Genomic DNA, 25,837 nt, shown 5'->3' with positions numbered 1-25,837 from the left:
AAATGAAAGAACAGGACAAATTTGCATTAATCACTAATTCGAAATAGATTATTGTATAATATAATAAATAGCACAACCTCCAGTCTTTCTTTTTCTTTCTTTTTTTTTTTTTTTTGAGAAAGGGTTTCCCTGTGCCTCTGCCTCCCTGAGTGATGGGATTACAATCCCCATCCTTATGTATAAAAATGTGTAAGCCTCACAACCCTTTATGCATCGATATGTTACCTTGTCTTATTATTGGAACCAAAATCATGCTACTTTTTTTTTTTTTTTTTTTTTTTTTGGTTTTTCGAGACAGGGTTTCTCTGTGTAGCCTTGGCCATCCTGGACTCACTTTGTAGACCAGGCTGGCCTCGAACTCACAGCGATCCGCCTGCCTCTGCCTCCCGAGTGCTGGGATTAAAGGCGTGCGCCACCACGCCCGGCTCAAATCATGCTACTTTTGTTATCACTGAAATCATGTTATTTTTTGTTGTTGTTTTTTGAGATAGGGCTTCCTTGTGTAGTCCTGGCTGTCCTCGTCAGCTCTGCAGATCAGGCTGGTCTTGAACTTACAGAAATTTGCCTGCCCCAAGTGCTCTTCACAGCTGAGCCCTCGCTCCAGTTCTGGCACATCTCTTTCTGTTTGTCTACTTTGACCAGCAGCATTTGTTAACTAAACAAACTCAGAGACAGTGGTGAAGAAAGTTTCTAAGGATGACTCTCAATGGCTGGAAAATATAATGACACAGATAGGAAAACTAGCTGGGAAAACAGGAGTGGGCATGAGGGTGAGGCTCAGACTTCCATCAGTGGCGATCTCAGTGTCAGTTGGACATAGATAGTCTGAGTCCTAGCAGAGATCTGAATGGAGACACGGATTTGTGAATCCACCGGAATTGGCTAAAGGCCAGAGGCAAAATTCTGAGAAATAAAACCTTAAAGGTTCTTAGAAGGAGATACCACCACAAAACCAAAAAGGAGTCATCTCAGTATAAAAGAAAAAAGAAAAGGCAGTGTGAACTCATAAACTAGGCAAGAGCTATCGAAATGTAGGGTTGGCCAGAACTGTCAAAAGCTGAAAGTCCCTGGTATGGAGGGGTCATTAGAAAGCTTATTTGGAGCATTTTCAAAGTATGAACACAGTGCTGAAGCTAGGCTGACCAGGAAAAAGGAAGAGACAGATGGCATACAGCCATGGAGTTAGCAGTGAGGGGGGAAAGGCCAGGGGAAAAGGCAGACTACTTTTTCTCCTTCTTTCTGGCTAACTGCCATCTGTCTTCCCTGTATTAGCCAGTTTCTCTTGGTTGGAAACCATTCTGAATTATGTGTGTTCTATAGCATGCCATGGTGTGTATCTGTCATGGTATTTATCTTGATATATTTTGTCACATACTAGTGATGGTATGTGGAGAGGAGCAATCTTTGTAACTTTGATGCCTAATTAGCATAATGTCTGGCAAATAGTGGGTGGTGAATTCAGGGTTAGTCACTCAGTGAGAAGTAGTCTTAAGAACCGATAGGCCTGAGCTGGCAAGATGACTTAGCAGTCAGGAACACCTGGAGCTCTTTCAGGGGACCTAGGTTTGGCTCCCAGAACCCACATGGTGGTTCACGACCAGCCTTAACTCCGGTTCCAGGGCCTCTGAGGTGATGTTCATTTTTATGTTTGTGGGTGCCAGGTATGCAGGTGGTACACATACACGCACGTAGGCAAAACCCACTCACACACATAAAAGAAATTTAAAAGTTTATAAAAGCTCAGAGGAGGTTGGTAGTTAAAGAGCAAACACACACAGCAGAGGTATTACTAGAACAGTGTTTGCCCCTCTGCCACAGAGGGTGGGATTCAGCACACAAGCGGGACAGCTAGTTTTCCAATGAGCAAGACTGTCAGGCTGGAGGGAGTGTGAGACGGTGAAGGGATAGTGGGGAAGTCACTCTTCCCTTTTCGTTTGTGAACAGATTTTTGTTTTTATGTGTGTGGGTGTTTTTCCTGCTCTGAGGTACGTGCACTGTCTGTGCACTGGAGGCCAGAAGACAGCATCGCTCCGTCCAAGCTGCAGGTAGAGGCAGCTGTGAGCTGCGTGCTGAGAACTGAACCTCACTCAGCCCTCTGGAAAAGCAGCCAGTGATCTTAACCACTGAACGTATGCCTCGGGCGCCCCTTTTCTTCTCTCTTCCTGTTTCTCCCTTCTCCTTTCCTTACCCCTTCTCTCTCTACATTTTTTTTTTTCTGGTTTTTTGAGACAGGATTTCTCTGTGTAGCCTTGGCTATCCTGGACTCACTTTGTAGACCTGGCAGGCCTTGAACTCACAGAGATCAGCCTGTCTTGGCCTCTTGGAATGCTGTGATTACAGGAGTGCACTAGGGGTTAGAAAGAACAGGGAAGCAAGAGACACAGACCTGAGAATGACAAAACATTGCAATGAATATTTTGGGAAATGAGAGCTTTGATTAAGTTAAAAAAAAAAAAAAAAGCCAGGCAGGGGGTGTCAATTAATGGAAACCAGAGACTCTTTGTAGTGACTTTGAGAGTCTTCCTCCACAGAACTCCCACCGCAGATGCACATTTAAGAATGTGGGAGAATTATTAAAAAGGAAAAAAAAAAAAAAAAAAAAGGAAAGAAAGAAAAAGAAAAACTTATTTGATGAGAGTCTTGCTATGTATAGCAGACTGTCCTGGATCCTGCGACCGAGCGAATTTTGTCTGTTTTAGGAAAGGTCCTCCCATGTAGCGCAGGTTGACTTTGAACTCACTACTTGACGCATACTGGTCTCAAATTCTCAGCAGTCCCCCTGAGATTGCGGGTGCCCTCTCTGTAGGCTTACAGAGGGCGCAACAGTGGTGAAGTTCTTGCTGTGCCGCTGTGGTATAGCGAGACAGGCTGCCGGCGAGAGGTCTTCATCTAAGGAAAAAATGGGACGCGTCTGTCAGAGCGCTGCTGCGCTGTTGCTGTGCGTAAGGTACAGACAGCCTGAGTAGGGAAGGGAAGGAGTGGCTTTATAAGGCACCCAGGACTCTCGACAGGAGCACAGAGCTCGCAAATCCTAGAAGACGTGGAAGCTAGCGCACGAGGAGACTTAGTAGGGACGCCTCAGGTCTCCACAGCGGCTGAGCCGGGCGCTCCCAAAGGCAGCCGAAGTTACAGCTCGGAGGAAATGCTACATGGCGGCTCTCCTTCCCAAACTCTGACAGGGATGACCCGGAAGTGTGTGTGGTGATCCGGAAGCAGATCCGCGCGGCAGTCCCCAGGAGCCACCGCCCCCTCGTCGTGGTGCTCTGTGCTGCGTGGGGGTCCGCTAAAGCTGGGGCGGCCCGATGGTACCCAGCTGGCGGAAGCAGGGGCGGAGGGAGGATGACCTCTCCCTGGGGTCACAGCGCCGACCTGGCCCGCTTCTACACTGTCACCGAGCCCCAGCGACACCCCAGGGGCTACACGGTCTATAAGGTTACCGCCCGGGTGAGTGCTTCCACAGGGACACCGGGCGGGGCACGGGCTCCAGACTGCGTCTGGGTGCGGCGAGTGGTAGGCAGAACTCCCGGGCATGGAGACTCAGACTGGAGACCCTAGGCAGTAGACAGGAACTCCAGGCAGGAGACGGGACTCTAGGATGGAGATGCTGGGTCCCTGGGTAGGAGATGGAACCCTAGGATGGAGATGCTCGGGACCCCGGGCAGGAGACAGGATTGCAGGATGAAGATGTTGGGGACCTCAGGCAGGAGATAGGAACCCCAGGATGGAGGTGATGGGAACTCCAAGGTTGTCTGGGGTGTGGCTAGGGAAGGAATGCCAGGCTCCACTAGCCGTTCTGGGGTGGAATGCTGGTGGCTGTCTTGAGATGGATGACCTACTCTGTCCCATTTGGACTTTCTCTTAGAATGACATTTGCAGAAGTGGGTTGGCTTGTGCCAGAGGCAAACAGACACAAATGTTAGTAGAAAAAAACAAAACAAAACAAAACAAACACAGTGGTGCACGCACAGCCAAGGCTACACAGAGAAACCCTGACCTGGGGGGGAATGTTAGTGGGTATTTTGTGTGGCTTATATAACAGAAGGGAAGTCTCCTCTTAATCAGTGGAGGGTCTGCTGTGAGGCTGGTAGGCTTTCGGGTAGGCTTCGCTATCAGGCTACCCATCTTGGACCTCGAGCCTTTGAGTTTTTCTGAGCCTCTTCAGAAGGAGTTGCATGTGTACGTAAGTGATTTTACTTGAGTTGACTTGAGGGTAGGCTGCTCTGGCAAGATGGCTCAGCAGGTGAAAGTGCTTGCTGTCAAGCTTGAAGACCCGTGTTCAATTCCCGGAACTTCCAAGGTGGAGGAGAGAACTGATTCCTGCAAACTGTCCTCTGACCACCAAAGGTGTGTTCCCCCCAAATAAATAAATGTTAAAAAAATTTTTTTTTGGTGAGGCTGTTTACATAAGTTCACTGTTCCAAATTTAGCACTGTTTTTTTTAAATTTTGTTGCTCAGCTGGAATTTTGAAAACTACTTGTTCCCCTGGGAAATGATAACAATAGTGACATGAAGTGAGTGTGTGTGTGTGCATGCTGGGCATTTTGTACCCATCCCCCAGTTTAATTTTTCAACTTCATGATGAGGAAGCAGATTGAAGGAAGTTTGAAGTTTGCTAACGTTTCTGTTGCAAAGCAGTTTTGGCTTTGGCTTTGGCTTTGGCTTTGGCTTTGGGACCAGTTCTGCTTAGCTCCAGGATGGCCGAAGTCTCACAAATGAACTCAACTGTTAGTGCTCAATTTTGAAGACGACAAGCACAGATGGAGGAGTAACAATAGAACAGTATCTAGAAAGCACTCAGAGAGCAGGCCCTGGAAGCCCGAGAGAACAGGCTGGGGTAAGCTGAGCTTGGGGTATGCGAGTGGCATTTGGAAATGGTGCAAGCGTCAGGCTGGTGCGAGTGAGCTGCAGGAAGACCCACTTCATGACTAGGGAGACGTTTGCCTTCCCTGTGTATAGGTCCCATTGGTGTATATGTGGGCCACGAGTTGCAGTTTTTTTCTAAGAAATATAATGAGATGAGGCGGTTCTTCCTGTACCATTCTCGTGACCTTTTAAGTCATTGAGATCTTTGGTCTCCCGATAATGCAGCTTGGTTTTGTTTGTTTTTTCGAGACAGGGTTTCTCTGTGTAGCCTTGGCTGCCCTGGAACTCACTCTGTAGACCAGGCTGGCCTCAAACTCAGAGATCCACCTGCCTCTGCCTCCCGAGTGCTGGGATTAAAGGCGCATGCCTCCACTGCCCGGCTCTGATAGGCAGCTCGTAAAATCAGAACTGTTCACCAGGCACGAGGTGCCCCTTGCACACTGATGCTCCTCACCATAGCACCAGCACTGCCTCGGTCTGTGCACAGAGACTGAGACGGAGAGGAGGTTTCCAGCACCGGGAGTGGGTTCTTCGCTTCAACTAACGCACTGGCTGCTGTAGTGCCCTTGCGTTGTTTGGAGGTGTTCTTATTTTTTTTTTTTTCCTTCTTAAGATTTATTTTGCTGGGCATGGTGGCACAAGCCTGTAATCTCAGCACTCAGGGAAGCAGAGGCAGGCAGATCTCTTTGAGGCCAGCCTGGTCTACAAAGCAAGTCCAGGCCAGCCAGGGCTACACAGAGAAACTGTTTTGAAAAACCAAAAAGAAAAGAAAAGAAAAAAAGGAATATTTATTTTTATTTTATTTTATTTTATGTGTATGAGTGTTTTGCCTGCATGTAGATATGTGCACTACATGTGTGTTTGTTGCATGTAGAGTCCAGAAGAGGTACTTGAATCCCCTGAACTGGAGCTACAGACTGTAGTAGGGCCACCGTGTGGGTGCTGGGACCTGAGCCTGCAGGAGCAGCCAGTGTTCCTAAACAAAGCCAGCTCTCTAGAGTGTTTCCCTCTTTATTGTAGGCACTGTCTACAGTGGGTGTGTGGTTCCAGGCACTTGGCACTGTGAGGTGTGCAAGAGAGAGCTCTGAGCTTCTTTTTCTTTTTGGTTTTTCAAGACAGGCTGTGCTGGATTCACTTTTGTAGACCAGGCTGGTCTTGAACTCACAGCGATCCGCCTGCCTCTGCCTCTCAAGTGCTGGGATTAAAGGTGTGCGCCACCACGCTTGGCTCCTGGGCTTAAACAGGCATAGTAGTATAGCACAATGTTTAGTACCACTGACAGCAAAGAGCTGGAGGGGTTCAGAAGACAGATGGCTATGGCTCAGGTGCTGCCAGGTGGGGAGAGTGGGGAAGGAGCAGGCGTTGGAGGTGGAAGAAAGCGATGAAGCCCATGAAGGCTTGAGGGTGTGGATGTCTGCGGAGCTGCCCGAAAGCCCTGAGTACAACAATTGTCTGCAGACTAACAGTATTACCGGACAAGTTAGGAGGCGATGGAGCACACGCCTTAGACGTCCCTACATGCACGTGCTCTGAGCGCTGCCTGTTGCTGTGGTCAAGGACTTGAAGATTGCTGACACTGACTTCCTTCTAAGTGTCTGTCCTCATTTACTGCTCATGTTACAGATTGTGGCTTTTACAATGCTAACAGATTTTTTTATGATTGTTGTCGCAGCTAGGGGTCAAACCTGGGGTCTCACAGAAGTGAGAGCCTGTGCCACTAAGCTGTGACTACAGCCTGAGTTTTAAAAACTATATGAAAAATATTTATGTATAGGTATTTTAAAGATACATTTATAGAAACAACATGTTTATATATTATTTATATAAAATATAAACAATATACTTACATAAAATATATTAAAATAAATATATAAATACTTACATATAAATACTATAAATATCTATTAAAATATCTATATCTGTTTCATTCCTTATCTATTTTTGTGTGTGCATGTGTGTATATGAGTGTGGGCCCGTGGTATGCCTGTGGAGGTCAGAGAACAGCTTATGGGAATCGGATTTCTTGTGCTGGACCGCAGTCGTCAGGGTCGTTGTCAGGGTTGTCAGCCTGAGTTTTTACATGCTTTTCAATTTTGTTTTTTAAATTAAGTACCAGTGTGAAGTTATGTTTTAAAAATAATTATGCCTAACATTATAAATGAGGTAAAATATTTTTTGTTTTTAGGAACTTAAGAAGAAAAACATCTTTCCTCAGGAGAACTAGTCAAATAAATGGCACTCCCTTGAGAACGCCACATGAGAAATGTCTTCTGTGTCTCCTGCTCCTGACTGAGCTTTGAGGAGGCATATCTGTATTTTCCAGTAGAGTCAGAGTCATTGCATATTGGACAACAAAGGAACGCTTTCATCTGAGATCTTTTTTAGAAGGATTAATGAATTAAAAATAACAAGTCTTGTGCGTTTGTTTAGCTTTTTGTCGGAGCAGTGTTGTGAGGTTGTCAGTCCTGCACGTAACCTGAAGTTTCAAGCTGAGTCTCCTTCTGTTCTCATTTCGTGTAGCTGATTTATTGAGTCTTGACAGCAGATACTGGGTGGTGCTTACTGTGAGTTAAGCATTTGATGTAAACACATAGGTTTGTACAGTTGTCAGGAGTGAGTACTGCTGTTACTGCTGCTGAGGGAAGTGAGTTACTTGTCCTGTCACTAGTAAGCAGGCAGTTGGGTTTGCGTTTGAATGACAGTGCCCCCCCCCCCATGCTGCCCTCCACATAAAGCATTAGTAGATTCTGTGGGTGTCCCACCTGAGCCCTCCTGGCTCTTACCAGTGATAGCATCTAAAATATTTGAAAACTCATGGCTCTCAAATTTGCCTGTTCTTTCCAGTGTCTGGTTTTATTCTATTCATCTTTTTGACTACTAATACTGGTTAGCATAAAACTCTCAGATGCTGAAATTTTAGTAAACACATTTTTAAAAAATGTAAATTTGTTTATTGACATCTCAGATACTCAGGTTTTAAAATGCAAGTTTTCATAGCATTCAGAGTTTTCATTTTCTTTGAACCTTGGCTGGGAAATAGTTTGCTGTAGGTTGGTGCTGTGATTGGTAATGTTTGATAGGAGAAAAACAACTTGGGCAAATATTTAAACATTTGAGTTTTATTGTGAGGCTTTTTTTTTTAAATATTTTATTTAATTTTAATTTATGTGTGTTGGTGTGAGGGTGTCAGAATCTTGGAGTTACAGACAGTTGTGAGCTGCCATGGGGGTGCTGGGAATTGAGCCCGGGTCCTTTGGAAGAGCAGGCAGTGCTCTTAACCACTGAGCCATCTCTCTAGCCCCCGTGAAGCTTTATTTTCTCCTGACATTTTGTTTTGTTTTGTTTTTTGTTTTTGTTTTTCAAAACAGAGTTTCTCAGTGTAGCCTTGACTGTCCCGACTCGCTTTGTAGACCAGGCTGGCCTCGAACTCACAGCGATTCACCTACTTCTGCCTCCCGAGTGCTAGGATTCAAGGCGTATGCCACCATGCTTAGCTGCCATTGGGTTTTTTAATGTAGAAAGTTGCTCCTTTGTCTTTTGTAAAATTTATATTTTGCTACATTTGTTTGTTCGCTTGCTTGTGTGATGTGTCAACATGCAGGTCAGAAGACAACTTGAAAGGGCTGGTCCTCTCCTCCTGCCATGAGGCCCAGGATTTGTACTCAGGTTGTCAAGTTTGGCAACAAGCATCCTTTACCCACTGAGCCATCTTGCCGTCCTTCACTGTCCCTCTTGGTCCATTTGTGTTCATCAGGTTTCATAAATAAGCCACTGTTGGCTGTGTGGCTTAGCCTATGAGTTGGAGGGGCACAGGCATGCAGCCCGGCTGTGTGGCTTAGCCTATGAGTTGGAGGGGCACAGGCATGCAGCCCGGCTGGGTGGCTTAGCCTATGAGTTGGAGGGGCACAGGCATGCAGCCCGGCTGGGTGGCTTAGCCTATGAGTTGGAGGGGCACAGGCATGCAGCCCATAGTACTTAAACGTTTCATGACAACCCACTAGAGAGTGGAGCGCCTAGGCTTGTTCCATTGTTGCCTGTCTTCTCAAGGAGAACTAGAAAAGAGTAAAACGTCTGATGATGGCTTATGCAGGTGCTACCTCTGGGGTCTGGACTACCTGGCTGGCAGGTGATAGCTGGCCCACATCTTGCCAGCCAGTGACACCTGCGTCTCTGCAGGGAGGTTAGGGAGAGGAGCTGAGAGGCAGGTGCTACAGTGAGATGGAGGTCGGTTTTGGTAAGAAGACAATTACATATGGGAGCTGAACGCTTTGGAGTGGTTGATCATCCTGCCAGTGTCATGGTTGTGTGTGTGCGAGATGCAATTTAAAGATGGCAATCCATCCATATAAAATTATTGGTTTCCTGAAAGTTAATGTCTGAAAGCCAAGGTTGTATGTGTTACATTGATGAATGTGGCATTTGGTATACGAGATCACCACAGGGAGTCACGAGCTCACAGTGTCACAGCCTGTCATCCCTTTACCACTTTTAGAGATTTGTGTGCATGAAAATAAAAAGGGCATGGCCCTCTCTGTCACGTCATCTTTGTATTTCATGTTGTACTGAACTGTAGCACTTTGTTACTTTACTTTCTGAGCTTAGTCCTGATGGTGCAGTAGCCGTGAGAGGCGTGGGTACAGTGGGTTGCTCAGGGCCCTCCAATCCCCTTTCATGTGGGCCTGCTGTGCAGTGAGTGTCTGCAAATAGCACTGGGCTTAGCTCTTGCTTGTCTGGATTGTTGAAGGGACCTTGGAATCAGCCCCTTCCAAGGGACATTTGTGTTTCACATGGAGCCCTTCCTGGTCTAGGCTGTAGGCAGTTGTGTGGAGGTGCCTTTGGAAAGTCCCAGGGCTCACCTTGGCCAATCATTGTGTCTACTTGCATCAAGCTACAGAACAGAGGACACGTGACTGAGGTCTTACAGGGCCAAGTTCTCCTTCCTGGCTGCTGGATGACCTTGGCCTCGAAGAAGTGGGGTATTACCCAGTTTAATAGTGATGCCTTTGGTGAACTCAGGGCCCAGAATTTTCTTGTCTCAGTTGGCTGTGGGATGCCTGGTCCTGAGGACATGTACTAGGCCCTGTGCTCAAGGAGTGCTACACTGTGTGGCCTCTTCCTTAGTCTAACCCACCAGTAAATCCTGCTTGCTGTCCAAACAAACAAACAAACAAACAAAGTGTGGGCAGGATTAGCTCCTTAAAATTCATGTTGAGCATCCTTCTGTGACTGGTTTCTGGAAATACAGTGGTGAGAGTTGATAGGTTTTTGTAGTTTTATTTTCTAGGAGCTGCTCATTCAAGAAAAGGCAACTCCTTTGTATATGCCTGAGGTGGTGACTTCAAATGTTAGGATGGTAACTAGTTGAAATAATGTGTGTGTGTGTGTGTGTGTGTACGTCTGTGGTGTGCACATGTGGTGTGAGCTTTTTCCTCTGCTCTTCACACATGCCGGGTGTGTTAGTGATTTCTCTCACTGTTGTGACAGAACATCCAACATGAACAGCCTAGGGGAGGAAGACTTACTCACCATGGCAGGGAAGCCCTGACAGGGCTCCTCTGTGCTGGGGATTCATGGGGTAGAAGAATTCCTTTGCAACCTTGTAGGCCGGAACCAGCTGGCCTCGACGCAGAGGCATGCATAACCTTCAAAGGCTTGACCTACTGATCTGCTTCTCCCAGCTGGCTTCACCTGCTACCATCCCACCCCGGGAGCCCAGTGCTGAAACATGGGAGTTCATGGGGGACATTTCATACCCAGGCAAGCATTCAACCACCAAGTCACATGTTCAGTTCCTAAAAGCACTTTTGAGTTGACTTTTTAAGGAATGTCGTAGTATTTATTAAGAAGCAGATAAAATGTGTTAACACCCATTTGATCTGGGGGACTCACTGGTATGATGTGTTGACCGTTATGGCCTGAGATAGGCCAGACTACAGAGTATGGCTGTTATCTTGGGATAAGCATGAGCGTGAAGCAGTATAGAAAGATAGGACACTGTGGAGATCCGGGAGAGGAAATGACCGCCTCTTCCCCAGGAGTGGAATTGAAGTCTCTGACAAGCTAAGGAGCCAGAACTCCAGCACAGTTAACAACATAGAGTTAAGTCCAATCTAACAGTGATCTAGGCTTGAGGCCTGATGTGTGTAAGCCTGGGCTGAGCCTTAGTCCTTAGTTTAGACTTTGCCGGAGAATCTCAAACAAAACTGTTCTTAGTTTACAGTGGAGATAGCCTAACCTCTTGTGTCCCTGAGAGCTGGATTTTCACTTATCAGCTATAATCCTGTCTGGTTTAGGGTGTCAGGACTACCCAGCAAGCTCACTTAGGTTTCTTGGCAATCTTGTAAAGATAGTAACTTCAAACCCTGTCAAAGTTCTAGTTGCTCTACAAGTCTCCTTGAGGGGTCATACCCTCACTTTCTCTGACTCTTTGAGAAGTCCACACTGTGCTCCTGGATGTGTCTGTCTGTCCTTCTCAATGTTTTTTTTTTTTTTTTTTTTTTTTTTACATCTCATAATCTTTGTGCTTAAAGTGTATATTAAAACATTTCTATTAAACTCCAACTTGGCTTCATAGACTAGTTCTGAAGTTCTTTCTGCCAAAGCCACAGATCCTGGGTGCCTGCACTAAGGTCCCTAGAAGTCTAGGGGAGTTCCTCAGGCTGCCATGTGATGATGAGATGTTGTACTTCCAGCCTCTGTGTCATACACACTGCCAAATGTTTTGGTGGATTCAGGATTTTAGGTAGCTCTTTCTTTGGCTTAACACTGAAGTGGCAGAAAACTCAACCCCGTCCAACCGCCAGCTGGAGCCACTGCTTTACCCCTGTGCTTTTAGTTCAGAGCTCCTTCCTGCTCCACCTCCATGCTCCATCTCCCTGCTGCATGTCCTTGCTTATCTCCCTCCTCACCTCCCTGCTCCATCTCCCTGCTCCATGTCCTTGCTCATCTCCCTCCTCACCTCCCTGCTTCATCTCCCTGCTCCATGTCCCTGCTCATCTCCCTGCTCCATGTCCTTGCTCATCTCCCTGCTCCATTTCCCTCCTCACCTTCCTGCTCCATCTCCCTGCTCCATGTCCTTGCTAATCTCCCTGCTCCATCTCCTTGCTCATCTCCCTGCTCCATCTCCCTGCTCCATGTCCTTGCTTATCTTCCTGCTCCATCTCCCTGCTCATCTCCCTGCTCCATGTCTTTGCTCATCTCCCTGCTCCATCTCCCTGCTCATCTCCCTGCTCCATCTCCCTGCTTATCTCCCTGCTCCATGTCCTTGCTCATCTCCCTGCTCTTCTTCCTGCTGATCTCCCTGCTCCATGTCCTTGCTCATCTCCCTGCTCCATCTCCCTGCTCATCTCCCTGCTCCATGTCCTTGCTCCATCTCCCTGCTCCATGTCCCTGCTGATCTCCCTGCTCCATGTCCTTGCTCATCTCCCTGCTTCTCAGTGTGTTCAACTGCTGCTGCTTCTTTCTGGTTGGCATCTTTTTTGGGGGGCATGATATGTTTGGGGTGTCTGGACTACTGAGTTGTGTTCTGGAAAGGTGGGGTTCCATTTTGCTCTGTTGTAGGGGGACTAAGCTCTTTGCTGTGCTGAGTGCATCCAGGTGCCAATGTTGGGACTGAAGCAAAGCATTCAGTTTTCAGTGCAGTAGACGTGGTTAACCTCACTGCAGCCCTTTGCTTTCCTAAACTCAGAGTTTACTGTTGGAGGGAACTGAGGGTCTGGCTACAAATGCTGGCAGCATGCCACTGTGTCCCAGAGTTTAGGTGTTAGGTTAGTGATGGTGATCACAATGAACCCACAGCCTAAAAATAAAAGCTGAGTTGCCTGATGCCCCTGGGAGGCACCACACTGCATGCCTGCCATCCCTTAGGGATGGATGCACGAGGGTGGTTAAGGATATGCTGTGAACTCTCTCTGAGTACTGCGGTTCCATGGCATGCTTGAGAGGCAGCATTGTAGGGGGATTTTTTTTTTCCAGGATGATTTGGTAATGAAAGTCTTAGCAGTGGAAACTGTGACCTTTAAGTTTAAGGAGTCACAGCTTCATCTTCCAAGTTCTGTGGAACTTGTTGTCTAACCCTTATGAACATGGAAGCTCCCTCAGAAAAATATCGCTAAGCACTTAGCAACCTAGTGAGTTTGCAGTGCGTTTGTTTTAGCATCCTTCCTGCAGTTGCTAATGTGTTTAAATCTTGTAAAGAGTTTCCCCATGGTCATGTGCATTGCTTGTATTTGCAGTGAATAGTCTTTTCATCAGCTCTCCAATGACAGATGAGAAGGACGCAGAAGGCCCTGTTAGAGTGTGGGGGAGATGCTCAGTGGGTGGAGGATGGCAACCTGAGCTCCATCTTCAGAACCCATATGAAGGTGGAAGGAGAAAACTGACAATGATTGTCTTTTGATCTCCCTGTTACACACACATGCACCCTGTCTCACATACACACACCTGTCACACATGTACCCTGTCACACACACATATGCCTGACACACACACATGCACCCTATCTCTCTCACACATACCTGTCATATACACATGTACCCTGTCACACACATATATGCCTGACACACACACATGCACCCTGTCACACATACACACACTTGTTATACACACACATGCACCCTGTCTCACACACGCGCGTGCACACACACATGTTACACACACACACATGCATGAAGATAACGATAAAAAAATGGTTGCTAAAAGTAGACATTTGGACTCAGCCCTGTTATTCCGGTCATTGTGTATTGGAGGTTTTCCTTTGTCCTTTAAAAGTTATTTAGTTTTTTAGTTGTATGTGAGTGTATATGTACAAGTGTACGTCACATGTGTGTGAGTGCCCTTAGAGGCCAGAAGAGGATATCACTCCTGGATCTGGAGTTAGAGGTGGTTGTGAGTCACTTGATGTGTATGATGGGCACTGAACTTGAAGTGCTCTTAACTGCTGCGTTCTCTCATCAGCCCCAGAGTTCCAGTTATTTTTTCTTTTATTATTAATTAAACATTTTTATTTTTACATATACATTTATATTATTACACACATATATAATAAACTACTTACAGCAAGAAGAACCATAACACAATCAGGAATTATGTAAATGTTACATTCTTAGTATTTTGGCTATTTGTATTTGACAGCCTTGAAGAAGTCATCTTTCCTATCTTGGTGCATCTAAAATTCTGAATGTAAATCAATCTCCATCACAGCTTGTCATTATCAACTTAAAACATCTATCTAGACCTAAAACCATCTTAACCCCTAAGCAGCTAAGCTTCATTGTAAAGCTAAGCTACATGGTCTTCCACTCCACTTATCTTTCTTCTTTAATAGTCGCTCATTTGCAATGAATAGTCTTAAAGGTTGTGGAAGGAATGAACTAAATCATTAGTGCAGAATGCTTTGCAAACACACACACACACACCCCCCTCTACACACACACACACACACACACACACACACACACACACACACACACACACACGTCTTTCCTCCTTGGCAGAGTACCTTGCACTGAGTCAGCACAGGTGCAGACTCTTCTGGCAGTGAAGACATGCCTGGAAGCAGGGGGCTCACAGTGGAAGGAGGGGGACAGGAAAGGGAAAGCTGAGAAGAGGAAGAGGAAGGGAGGAAGGGGAATCAGGACAGAGCTCTGCCTGCCTCTGCCTCCTGAGCAGCCACCATGCCTGGACTAATGAGTTCATCCCCATTTCCAGCTCTTGATATGTTGTCAGCAATGATGAAAATCCTTTTCTTTTCCTATCCATAAGCAACCATTTTAATGTGTTTGTGCTTTTTCAGGGTACACCATTGTAGCCTCAAGGTCATTAATTATACATTTAAGTAGATGGATGATGAATAATCTAAATTAATGTGAGATTTTTCCTTTCTATAATACTGTTTCTTTTTCCTTTCTGGAGTTTTGATAATATATCGGGCTTTTTGACTTTTGTTTTTTGTTTGCTTTGCTTTTTCAAGACAGGGTCTCTCTGTGTAGCCTTGGCTATCCTGGACACTCTTTGTAGACCAGGCTGGCCTGGAACTCACGAAGTTCTGCCTCCCAAGTGCTGGGATTAAAAGTGCGCCACCACACCACCCAGCACTTTTTGACCTTTGTAATGAGAGAAGAAGGAAAGAAGTGGAGATTAGAGAGAGAGATGAAAGAAGATCATCTATCTATATAGAGAATAGAGCGATAGAGTATATATATCCCTACCTACCTCCCTCTCCCTCCCTCTCTCTTACTCTCTCACTCCCTTTCTCCCTAACCTCCCCTCCCTCTCTCCCTCCCTCTCTCTCCCTCTCCCTCCCTCCCTCCCTCCCTCCCTCTCTCTCATCAGAGGACTGATGTGGTTTTGTGGGGTATGGACCTCACACTGATGAAGCAGACACTGATGTTGCACCCAGCCCAACCCCTCATCACAGAATATAGAAAAGGGAGTGACCCTTGTATTTAAATGTTTCTTAATTTTGTTTTCTTCTTCACCATTAGGAACCCAGCGGTCACTCCTCACAGATATTGACTGTGTTGTATACTCTGGATGTCTTTTTTTCTTTTTACGTTGAAATGCTATTGTTCTAATTGTGGGTTCACATCCGATTATAAGAAAGAATGCAAAGAGGCCTTGGGTGGTAGCTCTGGTGATGCTTGTCCAGTGTGCACAAGGTTCAGTTCCTTCACCACAAAGGGAACAATGCAGAGATGAGTGCACATGTACCTGGGGGTGAGGTCTGAGAGATGGGAGAGAGCCTGTGAGAGTTACAGTGTGCAAGGCTCAAGGCCTGGGTGTTTTCTTGAGGATGTAATGTGCGTGGACTGACGTGCACTGCTCTTCTCCTGACCTTCTACTATTGCAGAATGCCTTGCATTTTTAGTAGCTGGTATGGCATACATTTTCTTTTCCACAGATGGAATTTTAATGCAGGTACTATTGAGAGTAATTACAGAGCTGTGAAATCTTATTTGATAATGAGCTGTTTCTGTCTGTGCTTGGTTTTAGGTTGTTTCACGAAGAAATCCAGAGGACGTCCAGGAGGTAGCCTGCTTATCCCTGTGAAAATTCCATTTATCCTTGTTGAAGAAACTGCCAAGTTACTCGTATGAGTGTTTGTATTTGTGGGGCAGTTTCTCTAGCTACATGACAGTAGCTGCAGTTACACTTCATGCTGAGGAGGCATTGAGTGGTGTGAATGAGAGTCTGCGGAGGGACCTCTGACCCTCACCTGACCCAGCGTTAGTTAAGGGCGTCTCACCTTTGTAAAGTCATGATGCCTGCTCAGTGAGTACAAGCACTGCAGCGACAGGAACAGACGAGGCCTGAAGCCGCAGCTGCTGTGCCACCTTGCTTCTCTTTTCATTTCTGTTTGTTATCCTCTCTGGGGTGCCTGGTATCTAGTGAAAGACACCTTAAAAATATTTTATAGTATTTCCCTCATGGTTTTTGAGACATCTTTGTTTACCTTATAGGAAGAATATTAGAATTCAATCCTTTCAGAAGAGAGCTATCTATGTACATCTCATGATTAATTGTTCCCTCCTTAGGTGCCAGATGATAGCGTGAGACATCCTTTAGAATCCCAGTTCTGTTTAATTCCTGCCGCTTCCAGGTGACTGGGCTCTTGCAAGTTTACTGCTCTGTCAGACTTGGGACCGGGGCATCTCCTGACTGTGCGTCTGATTGCTGTGCTGCGCTTACCTTGATGTTCGACCTTTCCAGGGAGAAGCCTGGGCCACCTGTCCATGAGCGCACTCTGCCATTTCCTTAGTCACTCTTATAATACCAGCTGTTGGCGACCCAGCCATCAGCACGCTCATGCAAGTGCCCTTCAGTCAGGTCGTTGTGTGCTCTTTTCTTAGAAGTGACACATCAAATCTAAAGTCTTCTATGAGTTGACTTAAACCGTAGAATAATCCTGAATGCTAACAGTGCTCTCAGGCTCTCACTGCCATGTTTGAGCACTGGCCTTCTCACGTGGAGGAGTGTGGTTCGGGCGTCCGGGTCCTTTCCTTTCATGTTCTTGGTGAGCGCACAGGGTTACTTTCTGCTCTACTGTATTCTCAGGCTCCCCGGCTCTCGGAAATAATAAACACACCCAGTGGACCATGTCTCCACGGTCCTTCGGAACCCAGAGGTGCTTCTGACTTTTGCAGAGCTTGTCTGACGCCCTCAGCTCTGTGGTCTTCCTAAGAATGCTAAGAGAGCATTGACAGGGAACCAATCATTTGATATTATGTAGGGCAGCTTCTCTTTTCCTACTTCCTCTAAAATTTTAAGAGAGAGTTGAGTGGGTTGGGAAGATGACTCAGTTCACCATCGCTTGCTGTGTAAGCAGGAGGAGCTGAGCTCTATCTTAAGGTCTCTCACTTTTCCTGGTACAGTGATGCATGCTTACTTTATTTTTTTGTCTGCTTGTTTTTGTTTGAACTTTTTATTGATGTGTGTGTGTGTGTGTGTGTGAGTGTGTGAATTTCACATCATGCGCCCTAATCCCACTTATCTTCTTGTCCCTCCATGTCTTCCCTTCCATGTCTTCGCTCTGCTCTTGCAACTTCCCCCAGAGAAAACAACCAAAAAAAAAAAAAAAAAAAAAAAAAAAAAAAATCTTGCAGTGGAAGCTGCAGTGTGTCGTGTGGGTCACGCAGTGTACCTACCGTTTTGCCTAAACAGCTTCACTTGTAAATGTCCGTTGCAGTGAGTCACTGGTCTGGTCCAGGCCTCTGCCTTCCGCTCCACGATCATCAATACTGGATCCTCACTGGGACTCCTTCTAGTCATCCTGCTGTTGCCCCGTGTCATGGAGGCCCGCAGCGTTGGTGCTGCAGGACGGGCCCCTTCATGCACTCCAGCAGTTTATAGGTGGGATGGATGTTGGGGTGGGCCAACTCAGAGCCCTGGATCTGGGCAGAGATAGGCAGATCCTTGGGGCTGGATGGCCCACCAGTCTGACAATATTAGGAAACTCCTGTCTCACATAGGAAGGTGGAGAGTGAGGATGGCACCTCATGTTGACCTCTGAGTTCCACATGTACCTGTATACATATGAATTATGCATACACAGTACATTGCACGCACACACACAAGTAAATAACAAAAATAAAAAAAAGAGGGAAAGAAACGAGAGGTGTGTTGGTGTGGCAAGCACTAGCATGCAAATAGAGTGACTGTCACTGTTTACTGTAAGCAAGGATGACCCAGCAAGCTTATTTTATTTTATTTTGTTTTTTGACCCAGCAAAAATATAGTACTGAAGAGAATGAAAATGAAAAATTTAAGTTAGGTGATGTTATAAAACACAGGGCAGTGCCCGGGCGTGGTGGCACGTGTCTTTAATTCCAGCACTTGAGAGGCAGAGGCAGGTGAATCTCAATGAGGCCAGCCTGGTCTACAAAGTGAGACCAGGACAGCCATGGCTACACAGAGAAATCCTGTTTCAAAAAAGCAAAACCAAAACCAAACAAAAAACCCACAGGTAAACAAGTTTTTTAGTGTCATTAAGTTTAAGTATCTGAAAAAGAAATATTTGTCATATTTTGAAATGCTAAATGACATAATGAAAAATGTAGCTTTTATTAAAAATTTAACTGACTTATGGTTATTGAGTGCTTCGCTGGTCGAGCTTGGCCAGAGTGACATGAGTAAGCATGGAAGGAGCCTACGCTTGCAAGTTTCCCATTGTCCCAGTGGGAGCCTGCCAGACTTCATCAGAGAAAGTAAGTTGTGTATGTGTCGGGCCTGTCTTAGTGCAGTGCAGGGCCAGTCCTGGCTGATCGGTGGGAAGTGCGCTCCTGTTCTCATTCCCTTCTGAGGAGTCTTGGGAACTGGAGGAAGCGGGAAGGAGAAGTAGGCGGGGCAGTCTGCTCTAGCTTCTGCTGCTGAGCCCTGGTGCTCTGAACCTAGGGCTGTGTGCTGAGTAGTGAGAGCTGGGCGCTCCCAGCTCTGCTTCTCATGCATTTATATAATCTGCGATGTTAACCATTACTGTGATTAAATTGTGAAAAGTTTTAAGTTACCATTCCTTTATTTGAAAATGATCTGGGCAAGGGTGCTCTGTCTGCAAATGTGGTTGCTTCATAATCTCCAATCTCCTGAATCCCTCCCATGCTCATCCTGTGATGGTAATACCCCGTTTGTACAGACCCTGACCCTGCAGAGGACACTGCATTCGGAGGCTTGTCACCCAGTCCCGCCTAAGCTCTTAGCAGCATGGTCCCAGATAGCTTGAGTTAGCTATATAGTGATAGATCCATATTTATTTATTATTTAGATCTTCTGAGGAGGATCCTGCCCTCTGGTTCAGACTGGCCTGAAGCCGGCTGTGCATCCCATGAACTCATGACCCCCTGCTGGCCTTCTGAGTGCTGGACACCCGCTGTACAGCCCATGAACTCATAACCCCCTGCTGGCCTACTGAGTGCTGGGCACCCGCTGTACAGCCCATGAACTCATAACCCCCTGCTAGCCTACTGAGTGCTGGGCACCCGCTGTGCAGCCCATGAACTCATAACCCCCTGCTGGCCTACTGAGTGCTGGACACCCGCTGTACAGCCCATGAACTCATAACCCCCTGCTGGCCTACTGAGTGCTGGGCACCCGCTGTACAGCCCATGAACTCATAACCCCCTGCTGGCCTACTGAGTGCTGGACACCCGCTGTACAGCCCATGAACTCATGACCCCCTGCTGGCCTACTGAGTGCTGGGCACCCGCTGTACAGCCCATGAACTCATGACCCCCTGCTGGCCTACTGAGTGCTGGGCACCCGCTGTGCAGCCCATGAACTCATGACCCCCTGCTGGCCTACTGAGTGCTGGACACCCGCTGTGCAGCCCATGAACTCATGACCCCCTGCTGGCCTTCTGAGTGCTGGGCACCCGCTGTGCAGCCCATGAACTCATGACCCCCTGCTGGCCTTCTGAGTGCTGGACACCCGCTGTACAGCCCATGAACTCATGACCCCCTGCTGGCCTACTGAGTGCTGGGCACCCGCTGTACAGCCCATGAACTCATGACCCCCTGCTGGCCTACTGAGTGCTGGACACCCGCTGTGCAGCCCATGAACTCATGACCCCCTGCTGGCCTTCTGAGTGCTGGGCACCCGCTGTACAGCCCATGAACTCATGACCCCTGCTGGCCTACTGAGTGCTGGGCACCCGCTGTACAGCCCATGAACTCATGACCCCCTGCTGGCCTACTGAGTGCTGGGCACCCGCTGTGCAGCCCATGAACTCATGACCCCCTGCTGGCCTACTGAGTGCTGGGCACCCGCTGTGCAGCCCATGAACTCATGACCCCCTGCTGGCCTTCTGAGTGCTGGGCACCCGCTGTACAGCCCATGAACTCATAACCCCCTGCTGGCCTACTGAGTGCTGGACACCCGCTGTACAGCCCATGAACTCATGACCCCCTGCTGGCCTACTGAGTGCTGGGCACCCGCTGTGCAGCCCATGAACTCATGACCCCCTGCTGGCCTTCTGAGTGCTGGACACCCGCTGTGCAGCCCATGAACTCATGACCCCCTGCTGGCCTACTGAGTGCTGGGCACCCGCTGTACAGCCCATGAACTCATGACCCCCTGCTGGCCTACTGAGTGCTGGGCACCCGCTGTGCAGCCCATGAACTCATGACCCCCTGCTGGCCTACTGAGTGCTGGGCACCCGCTGTGCAGCCCATGAACTCATGACCCCCTGCTGGCCTACTGAGTGCTGGGCACCCGCTGTGCAGCCCATGAACTCATAACCCCCTGCTGGCCTACTGAGTGCTGGGCACCCGCTGTACAGCCCATGAACTCATGACCCCCTGCTGGCCTACTGAGTGCTGGACACCCGCTGTGCAGCCCATGAACTCATGACCCCCTGCTGGCCTACTGAGTGCTGGGCACCCGCTGTGCAGCCCATGAACTCATGACCCCCTGCTGGCCTACTGAGTGCTGGACACCCGCTGTGCAGCCCATGAACTCATGACCCCCTGCTGGCCTACTGAGTGCTGGGCACCCGCTGTGCAGCCCATGAACTCATGACCCCCTGCTGGCCTACTGAGTGCTGGGCACCCGCTGTGCAGCCCATGAACTCATGACCCCCTGCTGGCCTACTGAGTGCTGGGCACCCGCTGTGCAGCCCATGAACTCATGACCCCCTGCTGGCCTACTGAGTGCTGGGCACCCGCTGTGCAGCCCATGAACTCATGACCCCCTGCTGGCCTACTGAGTGCTGGGCACCCGCTGTGCAGCCCATGAACTCATGACCCCCTGCTGGCCTACTGAGTGCTGGGCACCCGCTGTACAGCCCATGAACTCATAACCCCCTGCTGGCCTACTGAGTGCTGGCATCTTAGGTGCCAGCCACCATGACCACTAGTTGGATACATTTTGAAATACAAAAATAACACTTTTTCCTCATGACAAAATCATGTTTCTGTATCAAGATCAGAGGCTACAGAGAATCGAGCTGTGATAGCGTAGCACCTGTTGTCTGCCTGTGTTCTGAGTCGCTGACTTGTCAGGTGCTGGTCGGGGGAGGTGGGTGCTCTTGCTAGAATGGTTGCTTCTGGGTGGCCAGCGTTTATCCTGTTCGCTGACCCTGCCCATCTCAGCACAGCCAGGCCTCACGTGCACCCAGCGCTGCTTTTCTCTTCCTTGCTTCTGCTTGGACTTTGGTGTCCACCATCCCTGCTTAGACTCTTTGTCCCATTACAGACACTGGGAAACCACTACTGACCAGTTGCCACTTTTCTGCTGATGGCTCTGGAGGGAGTATATTTTACACTTACACTCCAAGCCCATGTGTCCTATTGAAAGGCTCACAAGTGCATGAGCCAAATGTGCGCAGCTGGCTCCTGGCAGGCCTCAAGTACCGCTTCTTCCTCACTCCCCACTTCAGAGACAGCGCCACCACAGTCGGTCACAGAAGCCAAGATTCTAGGCCTCTCTGTGTTTGGCATCTTTCTTTCTTTAGAAACTTTCCACAGCCTCCTACCTCTCCATGTGCTTTGCTCTTTGCTTCTCCTGATGCCAGGCGCTGTGGCCTTGCTCAGTGTCCAGGCTGGGCGGGCCTTCTAGACCACTTCTGTACAGTTTCTCAGCGTTTGTCAAGCCCCTTGTGAAGTGCATCCATGCTGGCTTGTTCCTCTTGCCTTGGCTGAGCCCTGAAGGAGGGGCTCGTGCCTCCAGTCTCATCCTCAGGGGTAATGTAGTGTCCAGCATACAGTAGGGACCCTGGTTTGAAATGAATAAAAGTGGGTAGGAGCAAATTGTCTAATTCATGGTATAGTCTCTAGAGCTGCCTGGGCAACTGTCCTCATGTACTTCTTAACACATTCTTCAGGGATGATGTCACAGAATAGGGCAGCCTTTGGCCAGACTTGAGAATCATGAGTGACCTCCCTGGTTTTGGTCACTGTCAGCACTGTCCTGTATATGCATGAAAACACATAGGCTCTTTAGAGGTGAGAGGATCAGGCATTTGGGTGGAGGACTTTACCACTTAGTTTCCTTCGTGGACCTCAGGGCTGACACTGTCGTCAAGGCATATATCAAATAGTCCCTTTTTGTGGAATGTGTTTTTCTAGTTTACTCTATGTAAGGTCAAATAATTTAAGCTAGTGATAGCAAATTGCTTCTCTATGTGTCTAACGGATAGCACTGTTACTTTGGTTTTTGAGATATGCAGGTTTGAATTATATCCTAGTCAATGTTTAATTTGTAGTCTGAAATCTTATAGGTAATTTAAATTAGGATTTATGAAAAGGTATAGCATGTAAAAGCATGTTTTTGTTTTTTTTGAGAAGACAAATATTATAACCTTTTTATTTAAAATTTGCCCGAGTTGGGGGCTAGAGAGATGACTCGGTGGTTAAAATCATTTCCTGCTCTTACTGAGGACTTGGGTTCATTCCCAGAATCTACATTTCACACAATCACCTGTAACTCCCTGTCCAGGGAATCCAGCACTCACTTCCGGCCTCCGAGGTCTTTTGCATGCACGTGGGACACAAACTCATGCAGGTTCATATACCTGCACATAAAATAAAAGAATAAACCTGAAAAAAGAATTAAGAACTAGATTACAAATTGTTTTGTGCCTATAAGCATAACATTTAAGGCACCGCTTGCTATTTAATCCGTTCCCAGAGCAACAGTAAGTGTTTGGGAGGGAGTATACTTTATTTAGCGTAGACCATTTTGTGCCAGGCCGGATACTTCTCCATAGTGAGTAAAAAGGCGTCTACAAGACAGGGTTTAGAACCTCAAGTCAACAGCATAGGAAGAAGTGCTGCTTTAGCTTTCAAGGCAAATGTTAGTTCACTTCAGACTTTCACCCTGCAGACGGGAATATATATATTTGCTTTGCATAGTGATGTGTGATCTTTGTAGAAAAGACTTACACAGAGACAGAATGGTTATGCGTTGAATTATGCACTTAGTTTTGTTTTCTTTTCAGATAATTGTGTGGAAGAGATACAGCGACTTTAAGAAACTGCACAAAGAATTATGGCAAATTCACAGAAACGTATTCCACCACTCAGAGCTGTTTCCTCCATTTGCTAAGGGGATAGTGTTTGGTAAGTGCTGTTCTGAAACTGTCATTTAATGTCCTCCCATCCCCCACCTCAGACTGGGTCCTCCCATCCCCCACCTCAGGCTGGGTCCTCCCATCCCCCGCCTCAGGCTGGGTCCTCCCATCTCCCACCTCAGGCTGGGTCCTCCCACCCCACACCTCAGGCTGGGTCCTCCCATCCCCCACCTCAGACTGGGTCCTCCCATCCCCCACCTCAGACTGGGTCCTCCCATCCCCCACCTCAGACTGGGTCCTCCCATCCCCCACCTCAGACTGGGTCCTCCCATCCCCCACCTCAGACTGGGTCCTCCCATCCCCCACCTCAGACTGGGTCCTCCCATCTCCCTACCTCAGGCTGGGTCCTCCCATCTCCCTACCTCAGGCTGGGTCCTCCCATCCCCTACCTCAGACTGGGTCCTCCCATCCCCCACCTCAGGCTGGGTCCTCCCATCTCCCTACCTCAGGCTGGGTCCTCCCATCTCCCTACCTCAGGCTGGGTCCTCCCATCCCTCACCTCAGGTTGGATCCTCCCATCCCACACCTCAGACTGGGTCCTCCCATCCCCCACCTCAGGCTGGGTCCTCCCATCCCCCACCTCAGGCTGGGTCCTCCCATCCCCCCCCTCAGACTGGGTCCTCCCATCCCCCACCTCAGGCTGGGTCCTCCCATCCCCCCACCTCAGACTGGGTCCTCCCATCCCCCTACCTCAGACTGGGTCCTCCCATTCCCTACCTCAGGCTAAGTCCTCCCATCCCCCACCTCAGGCTGGGTCCTCCCATCCCCCACCTCAGGCTGGGTCCTCCCATCCCCTCACCTCAGGCTGGATCCTCCCATTCCCTACCTCAGGCTGGGTCCTCCCATCCCCTACCTCAGGCTGGGTCCTCCTATCCCCTACCTCAGGCTGGGTCCTCCCATCCCCTACCTCAGGCTGCGTCCTCCCATCCCCTACCTCAGGCTGGGTCCTCCCATCCCACACCTCAGATTGTCGACTCATGCTTGCCAGGCAAGTTCTCTGCCACGGAGCTACAGCTCAACTCTAAAATTGTGATTTAATGCGATGATTAACAAATGATGATCTGTATTGGGTCCTTTTGCTTTGTGTGCTAATTCACCCAGTTCAGCACGCACCGGGTGCTCTTCTCTCATGCCCTCAGTATAGTTCATATACAATGTACGCCCTCTTCTCAGCCTTGGGGTAGCTGCAGTTCTGGCCTTGTGCGGCCTTGGTTGTGTTGGTCTTGCCTGTCTAGCGCCTTTCCTGTGTCCAGGCCCCCTGTGTACTGCCTCTGTGATTGCACTAGCATCTGTAATTACAGTTGCTCTGTTTGCAATATACTGCTTTACTTGTGCTGTTTTCCACATCTTCTCCACTTTCCTCACTATAATCCTGGCTAACTGTAGTGTGATGAGACTGTGTCCCACACAGCGTGGCTGCTAGGAGAGCTCCACCAGATAAACCACTCTGTTATCTTTATTTTTGAGAATGCAGCTCAAGTCTTTGCCAGAGTGGCACACAAATGGCTCTCAGACGAATTCCCACAGAGTTCTTCCTTGCTCTTTTCTGAGCCTCCTGCTGGCCGGAGCCCTGCTGTACTGGTCACTGGGTTTGCTCCCAGCACCCTAGGGCTCTGCTTATCACCTCCATTTCCCCCGTTTCCAAGGCTTGTGCCGTGCTGCACACAGCCCCACTCCCAGGTTCAGCTTTCTGAATTAATTTCCTCTTTTCTATGATAAGATACATGATTGAAACAGCTTATGAAGAACTTGTTTTAGCTCATAGTTTAGGGATGCAGTCCACCACACTGTCAGCAGTGGGTCTATGTTAGCTGGAGCTTGCAGAGCTCAGGGTAAGTTCTTGGTCTTGTGAATGGACTTCTTACCTCTGGTTGCCTCTGAAACATACTTTGCTAGGGCTGGAGAGATGGCTGGACAGTTAAGAATACTGACTGCTCTTTCACAGACCCCTGGCGCGGTTCCCACCACTCACAAGGCAGCTCCCTCCTGTTTGTAACTACAGTTCGGTTCAGCCCTTTTCTGCCCTCCAAGGTCACCAGGAACTCAGGAGGTGCACAGACTTGCATGTAGGCAAACACTCATAAGTAAAAAGAAATCTTAAGAAAAGAGGAATATTTTGATGCCTCATGTTTTTCAGGTCTTGCGGATGGTTCCTGTTTGGTTAGATGAAGTCAGCAAGTGTTTATGTAGCCAGAGATCTCTAAAGAGATTTTAAGTCCCAGGAAGCTGGCAAACCCAAGCATCTGCATGACTAGAATTTTCTCACCACCAGCAGCACGGTTGGTGGTTTTCCTGGAAGTGGTAGACTCACTCTTCTTCTTCTGAGGAAACGTCTATCTGGCATCCAAGTCTGACTAAGTGCATTTTTTAAAAAGGAATTTTAAAAGGAGAGTTCTTCAAGGGCCAAGATTTAA

General features: G+C 48.1%; 1 protein-coding gene across 1 annotated transcript in view; it reads left to right on the top strand.

Moving 5' to 3' along the window:
* Positions 1-2,991: 2,991 nt before the first annotated feature.
* Rps6kc1 (ribosomal protein S6 kinase C1) overlaps positions 2,992-25,837 on the top strand; it is a 114,195-nt gene continuing 91,349 nt past the window's right edge. The window contains exons 1-3 of the mRNA XM_051148378.1: positions 2,992-3,444; positions 15,857-15,892; positions 23,292-23,412. Coding sequence (XP_051004335.1) covers positions 3,340-3,444; positions 15,857-15,892; positions 23,292-23,412 — 262 coding nt within the window. The 5' untranslated portion in view covers positions 2,992-3,339. The remainder of the gene's footprint in view (positions 3,445-15,856; positions 15,893-23,291; positions 23,413-25,837) is intronic.

This window comes from Acomys russatus, chromosome 6, assembly GCF_903995435.1.
Source record: "Acomys russatus chromosome 6, mAcoRus1.1, whole genome shotgun sequence".
NCBI classification, from domain to species: domain Eukaryota; kingdom Metazoa; phylum Chordata; class Mammalia; order Rodentia; family Muridae; genus Acomys; species Acomys russatus.
The sequence above is the reverse complement of the archived record's forward strand: the minus strand, read 5'-3'. Positions and strand labels throughout refer to the sequence as shown.